Genomic DNA, 26,621 nt, shown 5'->3' with positions numbered 1-26,621 from the left:
GAAATATTAGGCAACAACTTCTTACCGCACGTAAATTAGGGTGACCATATTCTGAATTCCCAAAAAGAGGACACCCAACGAATGCACGCGCGCGCAGCGTTCCATGCGATTTTTTTTGCGGTTTTCCCCCGGATTTGTAACTTTTTTTTCTTTTTTGGGTACCTTAATTCGGTTAATTCGGTTAATTCTGGGCCTCTTTGAAGTACTGAAAAATATCGCTTTATAAATAATATATTTATTTATTTAAAGTTGTACAATGCAGAATCACAAATAACGATTTTTAGCAACCTCTGCTGGTCACTACCGTCACTGCATACAATTTCCGTAGTCCTCGATTACCCAGAATTCCATTTGTTTTCACCGGAAGCCGGAAGTGTTTCAAAAAGCGATCTTTTAATTGTTTTATACTATCTACGGATCGTTTCTCTTAGCCAGTGGAGCATTAGTTACCATGAGCTGTGCTTTCTTTTTCTGTTCTTTTTCGATCTTCCAATCCTACATTCTCTTAAAATCAGCGTGAGGTTCCTTTTTGTTATTAGCGCGGTAGTTCCTGGCCAAACAGGAAACCGTTGCGGTAGTTCCTGGCCAACGTCATGACGTCGGCCAGGACGTCGGCCACGACGTCATGACGTTGGCCAGGAACGTCATTTTTCCGGGAAAGTCCCCCCCGTCCACGTTCAATAGAATATATATAAATAAAAGGCTTCCGGGGGTGAAATTCATGGAGTGGGTGTTGTGAAACTTTTGCCACTCACAAAAGATATACAATTTAACTTTAGTTTTGTTGAAAACGTTACCTAGTATGCCTTTAAAGCATGTCTCCTCTGTTTGTTTCAGATAACAAAATAATCACAGCTTAAATGAATAATTCAGCTTTTTAACAAAATAAAACAACATCTCTCTCTCAACAAGTCTTATCTTAGAACAAGTGAGGTACCCCATTATTCAAAATAACCTCTCATGTTTATAATGTAATTTTTTTTTAAATGCCTCAAAACCTGTTAATTATAAACAAAAGAAAATAGAGAAGTAGCCTGTTCTTCAATGTTATAGCTCATTCTTCAAAATAATGTCTCCTATGGCTAATGTAAAAAATATGAATAATGCCTCAACATTTAAACAAAAAGAAAAGAGAGGTAGATAACAAAATAATCACTCTCACACAAATATTCTCTATAATATTTCATGTTAAGTTCTGTACAAGTAAGACGCGCGAACGCGGTAAGCGAACGCAAAAAAAGAAAAAAAAGAATGAAAAAAAATATTTAAAAAAAAGTAACCAATAAAAAAAAAAATTAAAAAAAAATCTGCGTTAAAAGGAGCATCTTAGAAAAATACAAATTCCCCCAAAAAAAACTTGGAATGTTTTTGAACAATTCAACAAAGTGTTTGAAGTGCCTGTTTCACCCACTTCCGGGGGGCGGAGCCAAAATCCGAGCCCGAAGTATTTGTTCGTAGACCCCCACTTAGGGGGGGTAGAAAAAGTTTGGGAGCGATTCGGGCACTTTTCATTTAACATGGGGTTTCAATGGGGAGTTTTTAGGAGCCTTCTCCGGGGCGTGGCTTCCGGGGGAAGGGGCGGGCTTAAACGCAACCTTGACAGGTGTGTTCAGTTTTCAAAGACCTTTCATTTGATGTATGGTACGTCTAAATTGGACATTTACTTATCTCAGAGGAGCTGCACACAGGCAGTGCACACAGAGACACAGAGACACAGAGAGAGAGAGACACAGAGAGAGAGAGACACAACCCAAGCAGGGTTACATAGTAAGCTCCACTTGGTCGGAGGCGCCTCCTCCCGCGTTCGCAATGAACATTCAGCTTTTTAACAAAATAAAATAACCTCTCTCTCAAGTCTTAGACTTATCTTTACAAGTAAGGTACCCCATTATTATACATTATTATAGTCGGTCAATTTGGCAGAAGAAGTCTCGCCTTGCACAGCTTTCTTGTGCTTTGAAGTGGCAATATGGGCTTGCAGGTCTGACGAACCTTTATTTGCCACGGAGACATATGTTCCTGCTTTGCAAACAGTACACTCTGCTTCACATTTGTCACGACCCAGACGAAAACACGGGTACTTTTTGCGCATTTCATCTGTGAAGTTGCATTTGCGTTTCGGCATTTTCTCCGCCTCTGTCTGTGTAACTTTTCTCAGTCGGGGAGCAATGAATGACAGGCAGCGCTGAGCGCGATGTATGCTGTTCAGTGTGTCTGTGTGAGTGTGTGTGACTGTGTGTGTGTGTGTGTGTGTTTGGTCACGTGTGCCTCCAGCCTATCAGCAGCTTGTGTTGCCAAGTCTCGTGAGAGAAATAAGAAAACATTCCTCCAAAACAAGCCAGAAAAAGCAAATTTTTGTTTTTGAAGTTGCGGTAAATATTCGGACATGGCAACACTAACAATGTGAACAACTCGTTCGCAATTTACAAAACCGGGGTTACGGAAGTACCATAGTTAGCGCTTTCATTGTAAAAAAAATAAAAAAATCCCAAAACACCGGACATTTGAAGGATTTTATAAACCCCCCCCGGACAGGCCGGACAGCACCCCAAAAGAGTCCGGGTAAAAGAGGACGTATGGTCACCCTACGTAAATAATGTCTGCATGTGTTCCTGCCTACAAGTGCCTGTTGTTGTTTGCGCAGAGAACACAGCTGACCAGCTGACCTGCATCAGCCAAGCTTGTGGTCTTCCAGATCTGTGGGGGCGGAGCTACACTACGCTCCTGCATGTTGATGAAGGAACGACACACAACTCAGCGAATCGAGTGCACAGACAGGGACGAGAAGCAGAGCTGATTTTCAGCTTTCGCTGTTGTGATACTTACTGTGATACTGTTGTGAACTCTCAAGTGACGTTTATGGGGGAAACATGATGAAAGCATTCATTTTCGCATTGGTAGGTCAGGAAATAAAAATTTAAATTTAAATTTAAATTTAAATTAAATTAAAATATATACATATATATATATATATATATATATATATATATATATATATATATATATATATATATATATATTAGAACTACATTCGAATGGCAATTTTAGCATTCCAGCGAAAGCTGAAAATCAGCTCTGCTTCTCCTCCCTGTCTGTGCACTCAATTCGCACAGCTGTGTGTTGTTCCTTCAGCAACATGCAGGAGCGTAGTGTAGCTCCGCCCACACAGATCTGCAAGACCACAAGCTTGGCTGATGCAACGCTGTGTGGGCTTGTAGGTCAGCTGTGTTCTCTGCGCACACAAAAACAGGCACTTGTAGGCAGGGGCGGATTAAGGCCACATCCACACGGATACGATTTTAGGTGAAACCGCATAATTTTTAATCGTTTGCACATTTTGGCCACACGGAGCCGGCGTTTTAGGTCTGCAATACGCTTATTTTTGAAAACGGGTCCCAGAGTGAATTAATCTGAAAACGCCACCCTTGCGTCTCCGTGTGTACAACCAAATACGGCAATACGCATCTTTCCTGAACCGATGACGCTATAGCTCCACCTCTCGCTTAAACCCGCCCCCCCCCCCGTCCCCCCACCCCCGTCCCCCCGTTCCCCCACCCCCCGAAGACGCCACCCTTGCGTCTCCGTGTGTACAACCAAATACGCTTCTTTCCTGAAACGATGACGCTATAGCTCCACCTCTCGCTTAACCCGCATGCGCCGAGCACCCCCCCCCCCCCCTGCATGCGTGCCCCCCGAACCCCCCCCCCGACCCTGCATGCGCCGCCGCCCGCCCCCCCCCCCAACAACAAACACCCCGACCCCGTCAGCGTTGCGTTTGTACTACTTAACGCAATAGGGCTTTTACAGCCACAAGTGGACATGGAGTAAATGTATTTAGTTACTTTCCGCTTAGTTACTTTTTAATGTACAGTATATTCACGTGCATACAAATGAGCCATGCGGTCTTATAAGAATGAAAACAAACGCCTTTCTGTTGACCATGGATCACATGACGGTCGTCTGTTACGACGATCATGGATGAACTTCAACCTGGTGTTTGCACTTTCTCCATTTATAACCCGTTCATCTACATAAACGTTCATATTTCTAATATAAAGTGCTGACCCCATGGCCACGGATGTTACACTTATGTATGGGCCCGCATAAGTACACCTATCTTCCGTATTGTTCAATAAAAATCATTTTAATCCGATTGGTGGCCATTGACTTCGAATTTTCTCCATTGACTTTCATTTACGCGACCCTACCGGTTGGGAGGAGTATTGCACTCTAAAACATTATAACTCTATGAGAAAATGGCTGCCGATCGGATTAAAATGCTTTTTATTGAACAATACGGAAGATACGGGTACTTATACCCACACAAAGTGAATTTTAACATCCATGGCCATGAGTTAAGCACTTTATATTTGAAATCTGAACGTTTATGTAGATGTACGGGTTAACTTGTAAATAGAGAAAGTACAAACACCAGGTTGAATTCAGCCAGGACGCTAGTGGCTAAGCTAGCAGTTTGAATGGGACGTTTACGGCCGTATTAGCTAAATCTGGCATTTAAAAAAAAAGAATTGTTATCGAATATCTTAAATACAATGAAACAAACACATTTAGGCTCTCTACCTGTGCTCAAACAAGCATGACAGCACACAATAAAAATATAAACATGTTGTGTTGATTGATGAGACCGAGTCTGGATGAGAATCAGCGTTGCCATGTCGGCTTATTATAAGCGACTTTGGGCAGAACTTTTTCTGGCTTTTTCTGTAAAGTTGCTTGTAAAATTGGTAGTTGCGGGTTGCGTTTTTTGTGTGGCTTATTTATAAAGTGTTCTTGCTTATTTAGGCTTGCTTCCAATTTTTTATTTTTTTTTTAAACCAGTGGTTTTCAAATATTTTCATGAAAATGTTCTGTGCCAGAGCATTAGTGTTGTTAGAATGTTTTAAAAAAAAAATCAAGTATTCTTCATTTTATTGCAAGAGTTTTTTTTAAATAGCCTATGTACAAGCTCACGTGAGCTTGTAGATCGGCTATTTTCATTCAAGTAGCTTGTTTTCATAGACCTGGTTGCTTATTTTTCTCGCAAAATCTGGCAACACAGGTTCCGTTCCGTTCACTTACTAGCTCAATGATTAATGAATGAACAGTATAATAATAATAATAATAATAATAATAATAATAATAATAATAATTCGCTAATAATATTAATAATAATATATAAATAATCAGTACTCAAGATGACTATATTTTATTTTCGGTTCAGGTGAACCAGTCTATGAAATGAATGATTGTGACTCTGACAGGGCACACTGTCATTACATGATCTGGGGCACAGATGTAATGACATTTTTTCCAGGTAGCGTGCCTTTGCATCCGCGTTCAGCTTCTCTCTGTATGGTATGTCTCTGTCACGCATTGTGTGTGTATGTGTTGTAGACTTTACACAGACTGTGCGTTCAGGAGACGTTGTGAGTAGCTGTCAATGTTAGTAAAGTAAAAGTAAAAGCAAGTAAAAGTAGCAATACCACAATATAAAAATACTCTGTTACAAGTAAAAGGCCTGTGCTCAAAATGTTACTTGAGTTCAATCAAAGTAAAAGTACAAAAGTATTGGCATCAAAATATACTTAAAGTACTGAAAATAGCTGATCTACAAGCTCACAATGCGTCGCGATGCGCGTCGTGAGCTTGTAGATCGGCTATTTTTAAATAGTCTATGTAAAATAGGGCAAATAAATAAATATAAATGTTTTATAATGTCATGATTATATCTGCAAAGTCACTAGTATTAACTAAAGTGTTCAAATAATTGTAGTGGAGTAAAAGTACAATATTTTCCTCTGAGATGTAGTGGAGTAGAAGTAGAAGTAAAAGTATTGGAATTTGGAAATACTCGAGTAAAGTGAAAAATACCTCAATTGTACTTAAGTACAGTACTTGAGTAAATGTACTTAGTAACTTTCCTCCACAGCACCACCCACAGGCCAGGCATATATACTACAGCGTTTTCAGTTTGTGGTTTCGTGTGGACACACACATTTATTGAGACGATTCCGTGTGTACGGTAAACTTTTTGAAAACGACTATGTGACATTTTTTAAAACGTCTCCGTGTGGATACGGCCTAAGCCTCCGTGGTGCCCGGTGCTTGGACCCGGTTTGTGCCCCCGGGAGCGTTTTGTCAACGGGGGGGGGGTGCCCAAGGTTGGTGCCCTGTGCTTCAGCACCTCAAGCCCGTTGGATAAGCCACCACTGCTTGTAGGCAGGAGCACATGCAGACATTATTTACGTGCGGTAAGAACTTGTTGCCTAATATTTCTCTCCTCTCTCTCTCTCTCTCTCCCCCTCCCTCCCTCCCTCCTCTCTCTCTCTCTCTCTCTCTAAACCATATGGACCCCATGTCGGCAATGTCAGCGGGATCCACTTGAGTCCCAACTGGGATGCCCTTGTGGGATATACGTGTGTTCTACCTGGGCCTTATAGGTGGGCCCCACCTAGGCAATTCTATGTGGGGCCGAGGTGGGTCCTAACTGGGATATAAGTAGGTTCTACCTGGCCCTTAGGTCGGCCCCAACTAGCCACGTTTATGTGGGACCGAGTCGGGTCCTAACTGGGTTTGCCCATGCGGGCTTTAAGTGGGTTCTACCTGGGCCCTAGGTGTACCCCAACCAACCAGAGTGCAGTGGCCATCGCTCCAAATGTTGTGACGTCAGGGCTCTCAATACTGCACATTGGGGGAGGAGGAGTGGCGCAGGGCGGGCGCACAGATCGGTGAACCAATGGGAGCCCACGGATGTTTTCTCTGGAGATTTAGAATCCGCCCCTCTATGCCAGATATCAGACACGCGAGGGTCTTTACTGAACGAGCCATGGCCCCACTGGCCCTCATGACGCTACGCCGCTGATATGCGCTGCCAAGTGGGCGCTACCTGGGTGCGGGCGCTACCTAGGTGCGGGCGCTACCTGGGCGCGGGCACTACGTGGGAGCGGGCGCTAGAGGTGAGGCCTGCGTAGTGGGCCGAACTTCTAGTAACAGTAATTAACAGATCTAAAGATACATACACTACTATCAGTCAGTGAGGACCATTATTTGTTTTGCCAGCAGTCATTTTATTATAGTAGGCCACTGTATTCAATTGAAAGTGAAACTGAACTTTCTAAGGTTTCACAATCTTCCTAAGTATAAATATTCTGTGAATCTTAGAGTTGACAGACAGGCCCGGATTTATAGGAGTGGAGGCCTGTGGGCTAGAGTAATTGTTGAGGCCCCCCTGGCACGCATGCACATTCGTTTTTTTTGCGGGTTGTTTTTCTTTTTATTTCGGGTTTAATTTGGTTAATTCGGTACAAAAAAATGTACTCCATGAAGTGGAGTAGTGAATGGATGCATATTTATAGCAGAAAGAGCTTTACATTTAACCCTCTAGAACCTGAACTATGAAGGAAAGGTCAGAAAATTCCAAAATTTGGAAAAGGGACACTTTATTGGGTCTTAAAACATTTTTGATTTTGTTTTATTTTTTTTAACATTCCTTTGTATCATTTATTTGTTGTATCATATTTGATACAAGGGGTATTAAAAGGGGTATTTCAAGTCGGTTTTACTGCCTCCCCCTGGCCAGCCGGGGCGCCTGATGGAGGGGAAAGGAACTGGTTGGAATAACGTGTTCCTTCCACGCGCTACGTCCAACCAGGGAAACTCTACCCTGTCAGGTGATAAGAAGGTCAGTTAGCTCTCATGCATTGAAGGAGGCATTGAAAGGTTGGCAGAGGGAGTGTAGTGCCCAGGATTACATAGAGCTTGGCACTGGGTGTAAAAAATAGGGTTACAAAATCGTGGGATAAAATTTTGAAACAATAAAAAAAAATCAAGTCGGTTTTAACATTACAAAAAAAAAAAAAACATTTCTTTTAGACCTGTAGTATCAAATATGATACAAATCGTAAAGGACTATAGACCTGTAGTATCAAATATGATACAAACACTTTTGACATCATAAAAAACAAACTCAAATGCTAAATTTTGAGAGCTCATAAGTGCATTCAAGTTATCCAACACTTATTTCAAAATATTAGTAAAGATGTACTAGGAAAACGTACCCGAACTGCTTAAAAAATAATTGTTTGTTAGTAGTGCATCAACCTCTCCTGTTTAGTTGATGGCAGCCATTTTGGGTCAGACCACCTGAGGCTCTGTAACTACCTGCAGTGCAAATGGTATGGTCCAGGGGGAAGTGGGGATGTGTCACATATGATACAACAGGTTCTTGGTCCAAGTATTCATTACACTGATTTATTAAAAAATCAGTGCAATGTGTGTATCATGATACATTTGGCGTTATAGGGTTAACTATAGCCATACTCATTCAATTCTGAACCGATTCTTAAAATGAAAGATTCTCTATTAGCTGTGAAGGGTCTACTCTTCTTTCATGTGTATCAGTCATGATTGTTTCGCCACCATCAAACAATATCAAGCAAAAAGGAAACATCGGCCGACGGCCGGTCTTTCTTCCCTCCATCGCGCCTCTCCATTCAGAAATGGAATAGAAGAAGAACCGTCGTCCTAAAACACCCTCGCCCCGGGTCTAATCCGGCGGCCGCGGTCCGCGAAAAAAATGTCTGCAGTATGTGGATAGCAGAGCAGAGGCTCTCAATGTTTTAACCATAAAACAACTAAATATACAATAACTAAACACAAATCTCACTTGAATTGGATTGCAATACTTTACAATTTGATCATAAAAATAATCAAATAATAATCAATAAAATATATATATATATATATATATATATTAATATATATTTTTTTTCCTTTTCACCAAAAATGTGGAGGCCTCTGGGCTGCAGCCCACCCTAGCCCAACGGTAAGTCAGGCCCAGAGACATGAAGTGAAGCTAACCACAAATGAGAGTGTATGAACGTGACCATGTTTGTATGTTTGCAGTAGAGGAAGAGGGTGGAGTTTAATGATGTAAAGACCTTTTTTCAAAGGAGGAAGGCACACATCGTCTCCTTCCAGAATTAAACAAGTCACCTGCAGCTCGTTGTCATCATGAGAAATGTCTACATTTACTGTTTGCTTTCTGGTGAGTGACCTCTGCTTGTTTTCATGTGTCTCTCTGCCTGTGTGGTTGTCTCTGACTCTGAGTGTCTGTTTGATGCTCTCAATGTCTCTGTTTCATCCTTTGTCTGTCCACTGTTGTGTAGAGCATGTTAAAACCTTCTGCAAAAATACACTCCTCACATCATGTTGTCAGTTAATAAGTTGTGTGTCATACTGATGAGCTGTTATCTTGCTTACCTCTTGTACTGTAGCGTGGAGTATTGTGGAGACAACACCTCTCAGCGCAACTGGCCAAGTTGGGGGTGACGTGTCTTTCACCTGCTCATGGGATAAATGGGCCTGGTGGAATGCGGATTATACATTGTACCTCTGTAAAAATGAATGCAAAATAAACCAAGACATAATTGCCAAAGCAGAAAAAGGAAAAACTGCAACAAAAGATAGAATAAGTATAAGAAATTATCAGGCAGAATTATTTGTATCCATCACTAAACTCAAGAAGTCTGACTCTGGAACATATGTATGTGGACTGGAGAGAGAATACCGGATGGATGAATACAGACAAGTTAATCTTAATGTTAAAGATGGTAAGTATATAACTACTGTGCCTCAATGATGAATTTGTACCATGTCTCATTCTCCATATGTTGAAAGGATTCATTATTGTGTCAAAATAACGACGATAATAATAAACATTTAAACGTAAACTTGATCAAATATTTTCATTCATTCAAGAACATACTTACGGATGAATGCATACATGTGCACTTTATTGTTAAAGATGGTAAGTCTGTAACAACTGTGCCTCAATGATGAACTGTACATCATGATTACACTTTATGTTAAAATATTGCCTTTGTTCTATATTCTATTCTCAATATTTTGCTTTTTTTTTTTGTAAAACTAGTAACATAATTGCTTAAACTTAAAAATAATAATATATATACTCCTCTTTAATTCTCAAACATGCTTCCAGGTCCTGTTACAACAGCTAAGATGACCACTCCATCTACATCAGCTAAGATGACCACTCAATCTTATACGCTTCATTCTGATGTTTCTACAACCATCTCTGTCGTATCAACAACAACCATGCTTCATGAATCATCGTCTTCAGGGGCTGGTATGTAGTCTGTTTACTTAAATCCTATGCGTGCAGTGTGTCCTGCTATAGCAATACAGCAGATAGTCAGAGATAGTCAGTTTATTGTCTTACGGGTACTTTGACAATGGGTACAAGGGGTACATAACCGAGTGGAGCATGCATTCCCAATTTGCATCATTCCCAAGAAGATTGGTCTAGTATGTTTGTGTGTGTGTGTGTGTGTGTGTGTGTGTGTGTGTGTGTGTGTGTGTGTGTGTGTGTGTGTGTGTGTGTGTGTGTGTGTGTGTGTGTGTGTGTGTGTGTGTGTGCGTGTGTGTGTGGCATTTTTCAGTCAAATTACATTAAACTTCTGAAGTTCTTTCAACAGCCCTAGTGTCCACCAGAGGTTGATGATGTAACTCAATTATGTACATTTCTAGGTTTGCTTGTTGGTTTAACTGTTGCACTAGCAGTGACAGTGGTGGCAGCAGTGACAGTGGTGGCAGCGCTGATGTTCTACATAAAGAGAACCAGAAAACCACAAGGTGAGTCACGCACGCATGCACGCATGCACGCACGCACGCACGCACGCACGCACGCACGCACGCACGCACGCACGCACGCACGCACGCACGCACAGTCGCACAGTCGCACACACACACACACACACACACACACACACACACACACACACACACACACACACACACACACACACACACACACACACACACACACACCCTGGTGTCCCTATTTTGTGGTCATTGTGGGTGAAGAAAGAGTTAAGAGTTAAGCATGTGTTGCATTTATTCCAGTGGTCATCCTCAGTGCCAGGAAGCCCAATGAAGATGATGGAGAGGTGAGTATATGAGAAGCAAATATACACACATACTATAGTTTGTTAGTCAGTGTGGTTCATTGTGTCAAACTTCAGTATCTCAGTCTCTCATCAGTGACTGTCCTCTGGTCTGCTTGGTGAGCCTCTGTGCTTGCATCCATCTATGCACCTCCACTCCAAATTATGGGTGTGTTCAAATGTTATTGACCAATGAAACCTTCTGCTTCTCCTCCCCTATATCTGTCAGACCACAGGTCCAGACTCCATCTATCAGAGCCTCCAACCAGCCACTATGGATCAGAATCAAGTCTATGGTGTCATAACACAAACACAAGGTGAATCTCTCTCTCTCTCTCTCTCTCTCTCTCTCTCTCTCTCTCTCTCTCTCTCTCTCTCTCTCTCTCTCGCACACGCACGCGCGCACACACACACACGCGCGCGCGCGCGCACATGCATGAATGAATGTAGTGTTGCTTATATTTTCCAGTGGTCATCCTCAGTGCCAGGAACCCCACTGGTGATGATAGAGAGGTGAGTATTATCATTGGTCTTTGTTCTGGTGTAACTTGTGTGTTGCAGGGTTATTATAGTTACTAAAACTAAGACTAAAACTAAAATTAGAAAAATATTATGATATATATTTTTCTAAAATATATGAAATATTAAATTTTATTTAAAAAATATGTCATTACTGAACCTAAAATAAATACTAAAATGTAAAAAATGCTATAATATAATAATAATATAAAATAATATAACAATGTAAAAGTAAAACAAAATTGAACTAACAAAAATTCAACAGAGTTGCATGTAAAATCATTTATGTTTATTTATTTGTTCCATCATATCTGATGTCAGGCATTATTTAGCCCTACCTTTTTTCAGTTTATATAAATCAAGACATTCCTATTAATACCTGAAATACTAAAACAAAGACTAAAACTAAATAAAACCTAAACTAAAACTAGTCAATTCCTAAATATAAAACGACTAAAATGTATATTTATAACGACTAAAAACTGAAACTAAACTGAAATCAACCACCAAACTGAAAAATGTTACAACTAAAAGTAATGAATATTTCAAAACTATAATGCTGTTCAGCTGTTTTGTTGTTTTCTCTCTAGCTAAATTGTTTTGATGTAGTTTTCTCTGAATTGTGTTTATGCTTGTTGCTTCTTCTTGGTCAAATCTCACTCTCAGCCTCTTGGAACTCTTAACTGTTCCCAGGACACAACCAAGGAGGCTTCTCACTGCTGACAGTTAGGATGAGTTAAATGCATATCCAGAGACACATTCTGGATATTTGCTAATGTACTTGACCAATGAAACTTTCTCTTCTCCTCCCCTTTCAGATCACTGGTCCAGACTCCATCTATGAAAGCCTCCAACCGGCCACTATGGATCAGAATCAAGTCTATGGAGTCATAACACCATCTACAGAACCACATCACCCATGAGAGTATGATTATTATAATCACTTAATCACTACATAATTGATGGTTTGTTGTGTTGGTTGTGTGATGCCCCCCCCTCCCCCTGCTCATCCTGATGCATCCTATTGGTTTTGCTCTCCTCCCCTTTCAGGAAGTGGAAGCAGAGTGGAGGTCATTAGTGGGAGGAGTTTCACCTGGGGTGGCTGGTCTGGAGAAACTATCCGTCCGTCCGTGTGTCCTGTCCTGTCCGGGTGTTAGCAGCTAATCTCCGGCACCGTTGGCCCGGTCGCTGCGAAACTGTGCACACCCACTCCCTGGATGCCAATTCAGAACCTCTGCCCCACATTTTTCACATGGGCCCATTACTCCTACAGCTTTTATCGAAACGTCATGCAAATCAGTACACAGTATCTCTATAGTCCTGTGATCAACCCGGATCTGTCCGATTTCCCATATTACATCCTCATTGGCTTCCAAATTTGCAGGATTGGTCCGTTTTGAACAAACTGCCTCAAATCATGAACACAGCTTGCCATTTCCATAAAATTGCACACGTACATTCCCACTAGGCCGAGGAAGAAATGCCACTTGAAAATGTTCAAATCAGCCTCATAGTGGCGCTATAACAGGCCAATTTGCATTTTTAACTATAACTGCACCGATCTGCGGCCAAGGAAAAACATCTGCACTGCATTTTTCACATCTGCTTTTTACAGCGCCACCAGGAGGCCGACTTATGTAAAATACATTTTTGGATATTTTTCCTTCAGATTCTGTCCAAAAATCGGTACACAGTATCTCTATAGTCATGTCATCAAGACAGATGTCCGATATTCCATATTCCATCCTTTGCAGGATAGGTCCGTTTTGAACAAAATGCCTCAAATCATGAACGTAGTGTGCGATTTCCGTGAAATTTCGCAGGCACATTCCCACTAGGCCGAGGAACAAATGCCACCCTTTTCACATTGGTCTGTTATAGCGCCACCAGCAGGTCTAATTTCACAAAATATGTTTTTGGAACAAAATGCCTCAAATCATGAATGCAGTGTCCGATTGCCGTGAAAGGCCTAAGAACAAATGGCACCCTTTTCACATTGGCCTATTATAGCGCCACCAGGAGGCCACAATAACCTACCTGACCTGGCGGAGACTTGTGCTCCGAGGAGCACTTTTTCTATTTTTATGTACTGATTTTTTAGTATTTTCTTTAGTAATTATTTGTGACCAAACAAAGTTGAGTCTTCTTGCTGGGTCTTTTTTTTCACAGGAGGAGAAAAACCTGATTATCTTTTTGTCTAAAATGTTTTAAAGCCACAGTAGCAATCTGGTAATACCAGGCTAAATTTCCCTTGAATGTCAGACGTTAAATCGGCATGTAAATGTGATATTAATATATTATTGTGCAACTGAAATCGGAAAAATGACTGGGTCTGCCAGGACTTAGCCGAATGTGGCTAATACTAAGCTAATACTATTGCACTTACCCTGTTTGCAGCCAATCTGGGTAATGTCTGTGCTCCATTACTTAGTGTTGTTAATCGCGTTATTATTCCTGCAATTTCCGTGTCATTTACATCCCAAAGAAACAAATCGTGTTATAATGACTTGATTTTTATAATAACATAATCTTTTTTGTGGGTTTTGGAAAGGGGATCAGTTCCGGTAAATATCGTCTTTGTTGGTGTAAAAAGCTGAGCTCCATCAAGCTCCAATCTGTGATTGGCTGGGCCGATGATGTAGGTCATATTTTATTTTAATACGTTTGATTAATAAACAGTTTTCTTTTGACAGACAATGTTTTGTGTGTTCTCCCTCTATAGATTTACATTAGCAGGTTTGTCTTCACTGTTACTGCTTTTGGATATAACTTAATCTCTTTCACAACAGTATGCTATCTAATCCCAAATATATGGTGACCAGATCCCAACAAATAAAATGTGGTACACGTTACCAATGCTGAGAGGTAGTCTAAAGAATGTCTTAATATCACTTACAAAATAAACATGTATATTCTGCCACCTAGCTGGCATCATCTATTTGCCATCTGGTTGATACCACACACATGACTATGCAGGTTACGGCTTTGGCCTTTAGCATCTGAAGAACTTAACAAATTATATTTTATTTGGATGCAACTTTCCTGTGAAGAAATGTAATATATTTAGATCAAATAACTTTTATTAAATCAGTCATCATGCCACAAATGGCAATATAAATTCCATAAATGCATTTAAAACATGTAGCATTTGCTGAATTATGGATATTTAACAGGCATTCCATGACCTCTAGGGGGTCCTCAGTCACTGCAGAGGGGCCGCCAAATTAATCGTTTTTATAGGATAGTTGTTTTATTTTAAATATGTCTGAAAATACACATAACATGAATAAAACATATTTGATATATTATTTACACAACATTGATCATGGTGCTGTCAAACAAACTTATGAATATTAATAACACAAACATGAATCTTTTGTTGGATACAACCACTGCTCACTGTATTTCAGTCAGACAACTCTTGGATTAGATTTAGAATATATTTTTATTGAGCATAGGGGGAGAACGGGGTAAGATGAACCACTTTTTACTTAAGTTGACCTCTAGGCAAGGAAAAACGAGATGGAAGTAAAATCTAAACATCTACTAAAACTTCAAGATGTCTTCTATCAATTGAAATAATGAGTGTGCATCTATGACAAATGGTTGTAAAAATATGGGTTCTCAAAAAAAAGTGGTCATGTGGTTCAACTTGCCCCAGGTAAGGGGTAAGTTGATCCTAGTCAAGGGGTAAATTTACCCATATGATATTTTGCATTTTCAAGTTTAAACTTGAACAAATAATGTATTCACGTATCAACAATAATTTAATAACACATTTCCCTTTTGCAAATAGTCTTATTTATTTTCTTAATGGTATTTAAACAATATAAAACCAATTAAATAATGTTTGTTATTCAGAACCTTTTAATATTTGCAATTGTTAATACAATATTGAAAACTTCTCTTAAATGAGTGTATTCATCCAAATGAAAGATCATACAGCATAATTTGAGAAGCAAAGACATAATTACAAATATGAATGGTGATTAATATTAGGATAATTGGCTCAATTTACCCCAAGGCATTTGGTTCATCTTGCCCCATGGCCACCATTTTGACCTAACCTGGCTAGCTTAATGCTTCAGGCTAATCTTTAGCTAAATGATTCACATGGTTTTATACATTGGAATATCACCAACATGCATGATATATAAGTTTCAACCTGGGTACATTTGCTTTAAAATGAAAATCATTATACCAGAAAAGTAAAAAATTAACTTTGACCAGCAAAAAACACTTTTTTTGTGTAGAAATATGCTTAACACTTTGCCCATGTGTCTCTCAACTTCACAGCCAGGTGGAAATGATGGGTGTGTCCTGATTTTAAGGTCACATGACAACTCATGTGTATAGTTTTAAAGATACAGGGGGTGGTTCAACTTACCCAGAGGTTCATCTTACCCCGTTCTCTCCTACTTGAGCATAGATATATGAAGCATAGTTTGGCGTCAGGGCTCTGAATCTATTCATTCTCTGTAAGCATGAACATTTTAATAAATGTAACATGCCAAATACAATTTACAGGGATTGAATTAAGACCCCCATGGGAATCTAGAAACAGAGCCTACAGGTGGATGTCGGGGAGGCGGTGGGATTAAGAATCTTCATGGGCAGCAGCATACAGCCAGCTGGTAGCCTAAGCGACAGACAGCAGATGATACGGCAGGAGACAGCGATGACAGCAGAGGAGCAACAGCAGCAGCACGACAGCGCAGCCAGAGAGAGAAGCCAGAATGAACAGGGGCCTGTTCCTCAAAAGGTGAATTAGAGCTAAAGCCTGGCTTTACCACCTATCCTGGCTTAATTTAGCCAGGATTAGAGCTGAGTCGGTTCCTCAAAAGGTGAATTATCTTGAAGATTAGTTTAGCCAGTTCACCCTGGCTAAGTTTAGCCTTATCCGATTCCTCAAAAGAGAATTGAAGCAAGCCTAGCTTAGTTACCATGGCAATTTAGCTGTGAAGTTAGCCTGGTCAGGAGCAGGCTAACAGCCAAGCTTTATTAATCCAGTGCCTTGTTCTTCAAGTTTTGTGAAATAGCTCTTAGTCCAATGACTCCAATCATAAACCAATGAGTTTTTCTACACTTATTCAATTCTTATGCGAAAATCAAAGATCTACAAGCCCGAAATGTTTTTGTCTTATGGCGGCCGGGGGTCCCCGGCCCCCCATGGACCCCCGCCCCCGTGGACCCCCGCCCCGTGGACCCCCGGACCCCCGTGTACCCCCGGCCCCCTGTGTACCTCCGAACCCCCGTGGACCCCCGGACCCCCATGGACCTCCGGACCCCCATGGACCCCCGGACCCCCATGGACCTCCGGACCCCCGTGGACCCCCGCCCCTGTGGACCCCCGTATACCCCAGACCTCTGTTGGGGGTCAACGGGGGTCCGGGAGTACACGGGGGGCCCGGCCCCCCGTGTACTCCCGGACCCCCGTTGACCCCCGTGGACCGTGGACCCCCGGCCGCCAAAAGGCAAGCTTTTCCCTTGTAGATCTTCGATTTTAGAAATTTGAAATTAGAAAATTATTCTAAGTGTTTCCATTCCAACATTCACTTAAACTCCTTATGTTTAAACCTAACTGAATTATATATTTATGGATTTGTATATAAATTAATTGCATATTTTTGGACAACTTGTGCATTTTTGTCGGCAATACTTTGCCACGCTTTCTCCCTGGATCTATATTTATTGCGGCCGTGTTTCCTTTCTTGCTTATTATAAATTTTACTTCCTTGTAAGATTCCATGAGCTGCTGCAGTGCTGCTGTTCAGCCACAGAGAAGAACGCCACTCTGGTTTTGGGCTCCATGATTGGTCAAGTTCAAGGATTCTGCTATCGACTTTCATGGTCTTTTATAGAAATAAGTGAAGCCTGGCTTCATTATCCTGGCTCGACACAGCCTGGCTTGACAAGGCCTAGCTCGACAAAGTCGCTCCTTTTCAGCCTGGCTTGGCGTTCCAGGAACCGAATAAACCAGGCTATACGGACCCGACTTTGTCAAGCCTGGATTTGACTTAAATCCAGGCTTATTTAATTCACCTTTCGAGGAACAAGCCCCTGGTAGGCAGAGATCAGATCAGGAGAAGAGTGCATGTCACTGGTCACCTGATCTGCCTTGAGCTGCCTGCCTGAACTAGCTCTGCGAGCTGCGCATCATTGATGAGAGATGGCACCCTGGGCCCTGATTGGGCAAAAGTCGTTGCATTGCTGTTGATGGTGCAAGAGCCATAACCTGATAAAAAGCCATGTAAACGGAACCTAGCATGTTAACGGGGCTTTCTGGCCGTGACATTCAGGATGTCCTGAATTCTAAACCAGACTTCGTACCCACAGGATGTCTCAGAAATGCATCTGTTTCCTTCTGCGAACAGCAGCAGTACAGACCTTTGCCTTCAGGGAAGCAAAGGGGTAGCAGCCTATTTAGTAGCACTTTAATGTGTTCTGATGTTCATCAGTCAATACGTTTAAAATATCTTATTCTAAGAGTAACAGTGTCACTAATGGAAAAAAATAAAAGTGTGCATTAACACAGAATGTTTTCATTACAAAAGTTTCATTACAAAATGTATAACATTGCATGAACGTTAATGGAAATTACATTCTTTAGTTCTCCTGCCAATCGATGTTAATGTACAGCATTATGTAACCATTTTAACTGATCACTATTACGGTCATTTTTAAAGTGCATTAATCATATTGAAGGTACAAACACTTATATAGTACACACCAGTCATAGGTTTGATAAAGTTGTTGCATCTCAACAGAAGGAGGAAATGTCATTTCCAATAAGGCCACTCTTCAAAACCATAACCGGTTGTTGTGGTTTTGTGATGACGGAAGCTCAACACAAAGACAGGCTTGCCTGCAGTGTGTGTCTCTCACACACACACTCTCTCTCACACACAGACAGACACACACACACACACACACACACACACACACACACACACACACACACACACACACACACACACACACACACACACACACACACACACACACACACACACACACACACACACTCACACACACACACAGTACACACACACACACACACACACACACACACACACACACGCACACACACACACACAGGACGTCAGAACGAATTTCACTATTGGAAAATAATTCGAATGTGAAAAAAAATTATATGATAATTACTGTGATACTGTTGTGAACTTTCAGGTGACGTTTATGGGGGAAACATGATGAAAGCATTTGTTTTCGCATTGGTAGGTCAGGGAGAGAAATATTAAGCAACAACTTCTTACCGCACGTAAATAATGTCTGCATGTGTTCCTGCCTACAAGTGCCTGTTGTTTGCGCAGAGAACACAGCTGACCTACAAGCCCACACAGCGTTGCATCAGCCAAGCTTGTGGTCTTCCAGATCTGTGGGGGCGGAGCTACACTACGCTCCTGCATGTTGATGAAGGAACGACACACAGCTCAGCGAATCGAGTGCACAGACAGGGACGAGAAGCAGAGCTGATTTTCAGCTTTAGCTGTTGTGATACTTACTGTGATACTGTTGTGAACTCTCAAGTGACATTTATGGGGGAAACATGATGAAAGCATTTGTTTTCGCATTGGTAGGTCAGGAAAAAAAAATAATATATATATATATATATATATATATATATATATATATATATATATATATATATATATATATATATATATATATTTTAGAACTACATTCGAATGGCAATTTTAGCATTCCAGCGAAAGCTGAAAATCACCTCTGCTTCTCCTCCCTGTCTGTGCACTCAATTCGCACAGCTGTGTGTTGTTCCTTCAGCAACATGCAGGAGTGTAGTGTTATCTCCGCCCACACAGATCTGCAAGACCACAAGCTTGGCTGATGCAATGCTGTGTGGGCTTGTAGGTCAGCTGTGTTCTCTGCGCACACAAAAACAGGCACTTGTAGGCAGGAGCACATGCAGACATTATTTACGTGCGGTAAGAAGTTGTTACCTAATATTTCTCTCCTCTCTCTCTCTCCACCTCCCTCCCTCCCTCCTCTCTCTCTCTCTCTCTCTAAACCATATGGACCCCATGTCGGCAATGTCAGTGGGATCCACTTGAGTCCCAACTGGGATGCCCTTGTGGGATATACGTGTGTTCTACCTGGGCCTTAGGTGGGCCCCACCTAGGCAATTCTGTGTTGGGCCGAGGTGGGTCCTAACTGGGATGCCCATGTGGGCTATAAGTAGGTTCTACCTGGCCCTTAGGTGGGCCCCAACTAGCCACGTTTATGTGGGACCGAGGCGGGTCCTAACTGTGTTTGCCCATGCGGGCTTTAAGTGGGTTCTACCTGGGCCCCTACCCCAACCAACCAGAGTGCAGTGGCCATCGCTCCAAATGTTGTGACGTCAGGGCTCTCAATACTGCACATTGGGGGAGGAGGAGTGGCGCAGGGCGGGCGCACAGATCGGTGAACCAATGGGAGCCCACGGATGTTTTCTCTGGAGATTTAGAATCCGCCCCTCTATGCCAGATATCAGACACGCTAGAGGGTCTTTACTGAACGAGCCATGGCCCCACTGGCCCTCATGACTCTACGCCACTGATATGCGCTGCCAAGTGGGCGCTACCTGGGCGCGGGCGCTACGTGGGAGCGGGCGCTACAGGTGAGGCCTGCGTAGTGGGCCGAACTTCTAGTAACAGTAATTAACAGATCTAAAGATACATACACTACTATCAGTCAGTGAGGACCATTATTTGTTTTGCCAGCAGTCATTTTATTATAGTAGGCCACTGTATTCAATTGAAAGTGAAACTGAACTTTCTAAGGTTTCACAATCTTCCTAAGTATAAAGATTCTGTGAATCTTGAGTTGACAGACAGGCCCGGATTTATAGGAGTGGAGGCCCGTGGGCTAGAGTAATTGTTGAGGCCCCCCTGGCACGCATGCACATTCGTTTTTTTTGCGGGTTGTTTTTCTTTTTATTTCGGGTTTAATTCGGTTAATTCGGTACAAAAAAATGTACTCCATGTAGTGGAGTAGTGTATGGATGCATATTTATAGCAGAAAGAGCTTTACATTTAACTATAGCCATACTCATTCAATTCTGAACCGATTAAAATTAAAAATTCTCTATTAGCTGTGAAGGGTCTACTCTTCTTTCATGTGTATCAGTCATGATTGTTTCGCCACCATCAAACAATATCAAGCAAAAAGGAAACATCGGCCGACGGCCGGTCTTTCTTCCCTCCATCGCGCCTCTCCATTCAGAAATGGAATAGAAGAAGAACCGCCGTCCTAAAACACCCTCGCCCCGGGTCTAATCCGGCGGCCGCGGTCCGCGGAAAAAATGGGGCAGTGTGTTTTAGGACGAGTGTTCCGTTTTCCACCCGGAATGGTGGAATCATAGGCACTGTCTGCAGTATGTGGATAGCAGAGCAGATGCTCTCAATGTTTTAACCATAAAACAACTAAATATACAATAACTAAACACAAATCTCACTTGAATTGGATTGCAATACTTTACAATTTGATCATAAAAAAAAACTGTTTGATCATAAAAATAATCAAATAATAATCAATAAAAAAAATATATATTAATATTATATTTTTTCCTTTTCACCAAAAATGTGGAGGCCCCTGGGCTGCAGCCCACCCTAGCCCAACGGTAAGTCAGGCCCAGAGACATGAAGTGAAGCTAACCACAAATGAGAGTGTATGTGTGAACATGACCATGTTTGTATGTTTGCAGTAGAGGGTAGAGGAAGAGGGTGGAGTTTAATGATGTAAAGACCCTTTTTCAAAGGAGGAAGGAACACATCGTCTCCTTCCAGAATTAAACAAGTCACCTGCAGCTCGTTGTCATCATGAGAAATGTCTACATTTACTGTTTGCTTTCTGGTGAGTGACCTCTGCTTGTTTTCATGTGTCTCTCTGCCTGTGTGGTTGTCTCTGTCTCTGAGTGTCTGTATGATGCTCTCAATGTCTCTGTCTCATCCTTTGTCTGTCCACTGTTGTGTAGAGCATGTTAAAACCTTCTGCAAAAATACACTCCTCACATCATGTTGTCAATTAATAAGTTGTGTGTCATACTGATGAGCTGTTTTCTTGCTTACCTCTTGTACTGTAGTGTGGAGTATTGTGGAGACAACACCTCTCAGCGCAACTGGCCAAGTTGGGGGTGACGTGTCTTTCACCTGCTCATGGGATAAATGGTGGAATACGGATTATACATTATACCTCTGTAAAAATGAATGCAAAAAAAAACAAGACACAATTGCCAAGGCAAAACCTGGAGAAGCTACAACAAGAGATAGAATAAGTATAAGAAACTATAAAGCAGAATTATTTGTATCCATCACTAAACTCAAGAAGTCTGACTCTGGAACATACGTATGTGGACTGGAAGGACACTGGATGGATGAATACAGACAAGTTAATCTTAATGTTAAAGATGGTAAGTATATAACTACTGTGCCTCAATGATGAATATGTACCATGTCTCATTCTCCATGTTGAAAGGATTCATTATTGTGTCAAAATAATGATAATAATAAACATTTAAACGTAAACTTGATCAAATTATTCATTCATTCAAGAACATACTTACGGATGAATGCATACATGTGCACTTTAATGTTAAAGATGGTAAGTCTGTAACAACTGTGCCTCAATGATGAACTGTACATCATGATGTTAACATATTGCCTTTGTTCTGTATTCTATTCTCAATATTGTGCATTTGTATGTGTAAAACTAATAACAGAAACGCTTAAACATAGATAACATATATTCCTCTTTAATTCCTAATCATGCTTCCAGCTCCCTTTACGTCAGCTAAGATGACCACTCCCTCTATATCAGCTAAGATGACCACTGCCTCTACATCAGCTAAGATGACCACTACCTCTTATACGCTTCATTCTGATGTTTCTACAACCATCTCTGTCGTATCAACAACAACCATGCTTCATGAATCATCGTCTTCAGGGGCTGGTATGTAGTTTGTTTACTTAAATCCTTTGAGTGCAGTGTGTCCTGCTATATCAATACAGCAGATAGTCAGAGATAGTCAGTTTATTGTCTTACGGGTACTTTGACAATGGGTACAAGGGGTACATAACCGAGTGGAGCCTGCATTCCCAATTTGCATCATTCCCAAGAAGATTGGTCTAGTATGTTTGTGTGTGTGTGTGTGTGTGTGTGTGTGTGTGTGTGTGTGTGTGTGTGTGTGTGTGTGTGTGTGTGTGGCATTTTTCAGTCAAATTACATTAAACTGCTGAAGTTCTTTCAACAGCCCTAGTGTCCACCAGAGGTTGATGATGTAACTCAATTATGTACATTTCTAGGTTTGCTTGTTGGTTTAACTGTTGCACTAGCAGTGACAGTGGTGGCAGCGCTGATGTTCTACATAAAGAGAACCAGAAAACCACAAGGTGAGTCACGCTGCACGCACGCACGCACGCACGCACGCACGCACGCACGCACGCACGCACGCACGCACACACACACACACAGACACACACACACACACACACACACACACACACACACACACTCACACACACACACACACACACACACCTTGGTGTCCCCATTTTGTGGTCATTATAGGTGGAAAAGAAGAGTCAACATATTCCAAAGTAGCAAAAATAGTATAGATCTACAAGCTCGTAATGTATAGGAACACCCTGTGAGATTGGATAGAGAGAGAATTAAGCATGTTTTGTATATACTTTCCAGTGGTCATCCTCAGTGCCAGGAAGCCCACTGAAGATGATGGAGAGGTGAGTATTATGACAATTTTCTCATAATTCTTCACTGTTCTTTGCATAAATAACAGAATGATGCCAGGGCTCACGTCATGTCCTTCAGGGACTTTTAGTTTTAGGACGGGACAGACAAACTCGTTTTGAAAATGGTTGACATGGTAAATCTCAAGGTGACATTCTGATTAAATGAAGGTTCAATCAAACTCTGACTGGTCCTACACCAGTCTGTTTCTGGTGGATGTCCTCGTTACACTTGAGAATTATACTGCTAAGAATGAAACTGGGACAAATAATATTCAGGAGGAAAGAGCACACCTGAAGACAACGCCTGGAAACCAATTTTGAGAAGCAAATACACACACAGACTATAGTTTGTTAGTCAGTGTGGTTCACTGTGTCAAACTTCAGTATCGGTCTCTCATCAGTGACTGTCCTCTGGTCTCCTGGTGAGCCTCTGTGCTTGCATCCCCACTCCAAATTATGGGTGTGTGCAAATGTTCTTGACCAATGAAACCTTCTCCTTCTCCTCCCCTATGTGTCAGACCACAGGTCCAGACTTCATCTATCAGAGCCTCCAACCAGCCACTATGGATCAGAATCAAGTCTATGGTGTCATAACACAAACACAACAAGGTGAATCTCTCTCTCTCTCTCTCTCTCTCTCTCTCTCTCTCTCTCTCTCTCTCTCTCTCTCTCTCTCTCTCTCTCTCTCTCTCTCTCTCTCTCTCTCTCACTCACTGTGACAACAAAATGACACTTATTATCAGTTTGATGACCATGTGTTGCATATATTTTCCAGTGGTCATCCTCAGTGCCAGGAACCCCACTGATGATAATAGAGAGGTGAGTATTATCATTGGTCTTTGTTCTGGTGTAACTTGTGTGTTGCAGGGTTAAAATAGTTACTAAAACTAAGTACTACAATGAGAAAATTATATATTAACTGCCAGAGTTAAAACATCGTCTACCATCTACCTTTTCTGTGACCTCCTTCCTCACGGAGATCGGCTCATTACACACACTGGGGTCCAATAGAATCGGGAAAACAAATTGTCCGGACGCGATCCTTCATTCCAGAGCTATGGCTGTTTGAATGTGGCTTGTTTTTGAAAAAACACTTTTATAAATCCTTTAACATGAAAGGTGCCCAGCTTTTTTTTGTTGTGATCACGTGATTTCTGGGTGTACTCTTCTTCGGTGGTGCTTGGATCATAAGCCTAAACTAAAGCTAGTCAATTCCTAAATATAAAACAACTAATATGTAGTTGTAAAACTAAAGTAGACTGAAATCAACCACCAAACTGAAAAACATAATATAACTAAAAAATAATAAATATTTCAAAACTATAATGCTGGTCAGCTGTTGTGTTGTTTTCACTAGTTTTGATGTAGTTCTGTCTGAATTGTTTTAATGCTTGATGCTTCTTTTTAGTCAAATCTCACTCTCTGGGAACTCCTGTTCCCTGGACACTGGCTTCTCACTGCTGACAGTTAGGATGGGTTAAATGCAGAGGACACATTCTGGATGTTTGCAAATGTTCTTGACCAATGAAACCTTTTCTTCTCCTCCTCTGTCAGATCACAGGCCAGGACTCCATCTATCAGAGCCTCCAACCGGCCACTATGGATCAGAATCAAGTCTATGGTGTCATAACACCATCTACAGAACCACGTCACCCATGAGAGTATGATTATTAAAATCACTTATAATCACTACATTATTGATTGATTGATATGTTGGTTGTGTGATGCCCCTCCCCCTGCTCATACTGATGCATCCTATTGGTTGTGCTCTCCTCCCCTTTCAGGAAGTGGCAGCAGCGTGGAGGTCATTAGTGGGAGGAGTTTCCCCTGGGGTGGCTGGTCTGGAGAAACTATTTAGCTGTTCACTCCCACATTGTGCTCCTGGTTTCTGTTTTTTTCATTTATCAACTGGTTCTTATTTTCAATTCTATTATATCACTGATATGTACAGATTTTCTAGCATTTTCTTTAGTAATTATTTGTGACCAAACAAAGTTGAGTCTTCTCGCTGGGTCTTTTTTTTCACTAGAGGAGAAAAACCTGATTATTTTTTTGTCTAAAATATTTTAAAGCCACAGTAGCAATCTGGTAATACCAGGCTAAATTTCCCTTAAATGTCAGAGCTTAAATCGGCATGTAAATGTGATATGAATGTATTATTGTGCAACTGAAATCGGAAAGATGACTGGGTCTGCTAGGACTTAGCCGAATGTGGCTAATACTAAGCTAATACTATAGCACTTACCCTGTTTGCAGCCAATCTGGGTAATGCCTGTGCTCCATTACTTAGTGTTGTGAATCACATTATTATTCCTGCAATTTCCGTGTCATGTACATCCCAAAGAAACTATTATTAACCACGTTATTGTGTTATAATGACTTGATTTTTATAATAATGTTGTCTTTTCTGTGGGTTTTGGAAAGGGGATCAGTTACGTTAAATTGTGTCTTTGTTGGTGAAAAAGTTGAGCTCATCGAGCTCCAATCTGTGATTGGCTAGGGCCGATGATGTAGGTCCTATTTTATTTTAATAAGTTTGATTAATAAACAGTTTTCTTTTGACAGACAATGTTTTGTGTGTTCTCCCTCTTATAGATTCACATTAGCAGGTTTGTCTTCACTGTCACTGCTTTTGGATTTAACACCTCTTTCACAACAGTATGCTATCTAATCCCAAGTATGGTGACCAGATCCCAACAAATAAAATGTGGGACACGTTACCAATGCTGAGAGGTAGTCTAAATAATGTCTTAATATCACTTACAAAATAAACATGTATATTCTGCCACTTAGCTGGAATCATCTATTTGCCATCTGGTTGATTCAGTAGCCACACACATGACTATGCCAGTTACAGCTTAGGCCTTTAGCATGTGAAGAACTTAACAAATGATATTTTATTTGAATGCAACTTTCCAGTGAAGAAATGTAATATAATATTTAAATCAAATAACTTTTATTAAATCAGTCATCATGCCACAAATGGCAATATAAATGCATTTAAATATGTAGATTATGCTAAATTATGGATATTTAACGGGCATTCAAGACCCCCAGGGGGTCCTCCGTCACTGCAGAGGGGCCGCCAAATTATTTGTTTTTATAGGATAGTTGTTTTATTTTAAATATGTCTGAAAATACACATAACATGAATATAACCTATTATATATTCATAGTATATTATATTTACACAACATTGATTATGGTGCTGTCAAACAAACCTTATGAATATTAATAACCCAACAATGATTCCGTTGTTGGACAGAACCACTGCTCGTTGTATTGATGAGATGGCACCCTGGGCCCTGCATGGGCAAGAGGTGTTGCATTGCTATTGTTGGTGCAAAACAGTGTTAATTTTGTCGACTAAGAC

The 26,621-nt window shown here is 41.2% G+C and overlaps 2 protein-coding genes across 2 annotated transcripts in view; both read left to right on the top strand.

Moving 5' to 3' along the window:
• Positions 1-26,621, top strand: part of LOC308098915 (uncharacterized protein) — a 52,362-nt gene that overhangs the window by 10,849 nt on the left and 14,892 nt on the right. The window lies entirely within an intron of this gene.
• LOC308099012 (uncharacterized protein) lies at positions 21,715-25,669 on the top strand. The gene is made up of 8 exons (XM_080447518.1): positions 21,715-21,909; positions 22,275-22,448; positions 22,802-22,888; positions 23,196-23,239; positions 23,767-23,857; positions 24,024-24,067; positions 24,803-24,909; positions 25,033-25,669. Exons 1-7 carry the CDS (start codon positions 21,870-21,872, stop codon positions 24,905-24,907), a joined length of 585 nt encoding a protein of 194 aa, XP_080303644.1. The 5' UTR covers positions 21,715-21,869; the 3' UTR covers positions 24,908-24,909; positions 25,033-25,669.

This window comes from Gymnoscopelus braueri (genome assembly GCF_963280865.1).
Source record: "Gymnoscopelus braueri genome assembly, chromosome: 2".
Lineage (NCBI taxonomy): Eukaryota > Metazoa > Chordata > Actinopteri > Myctophiformes > Myctophidae > Gymnoscopelus > Gymnoscopelus braueri.
The sequence above is the reverse complement of the archived record's forward strand: the minus strand, read 5'-3'. Positions and strand labels throughout refer to the sequence as shown.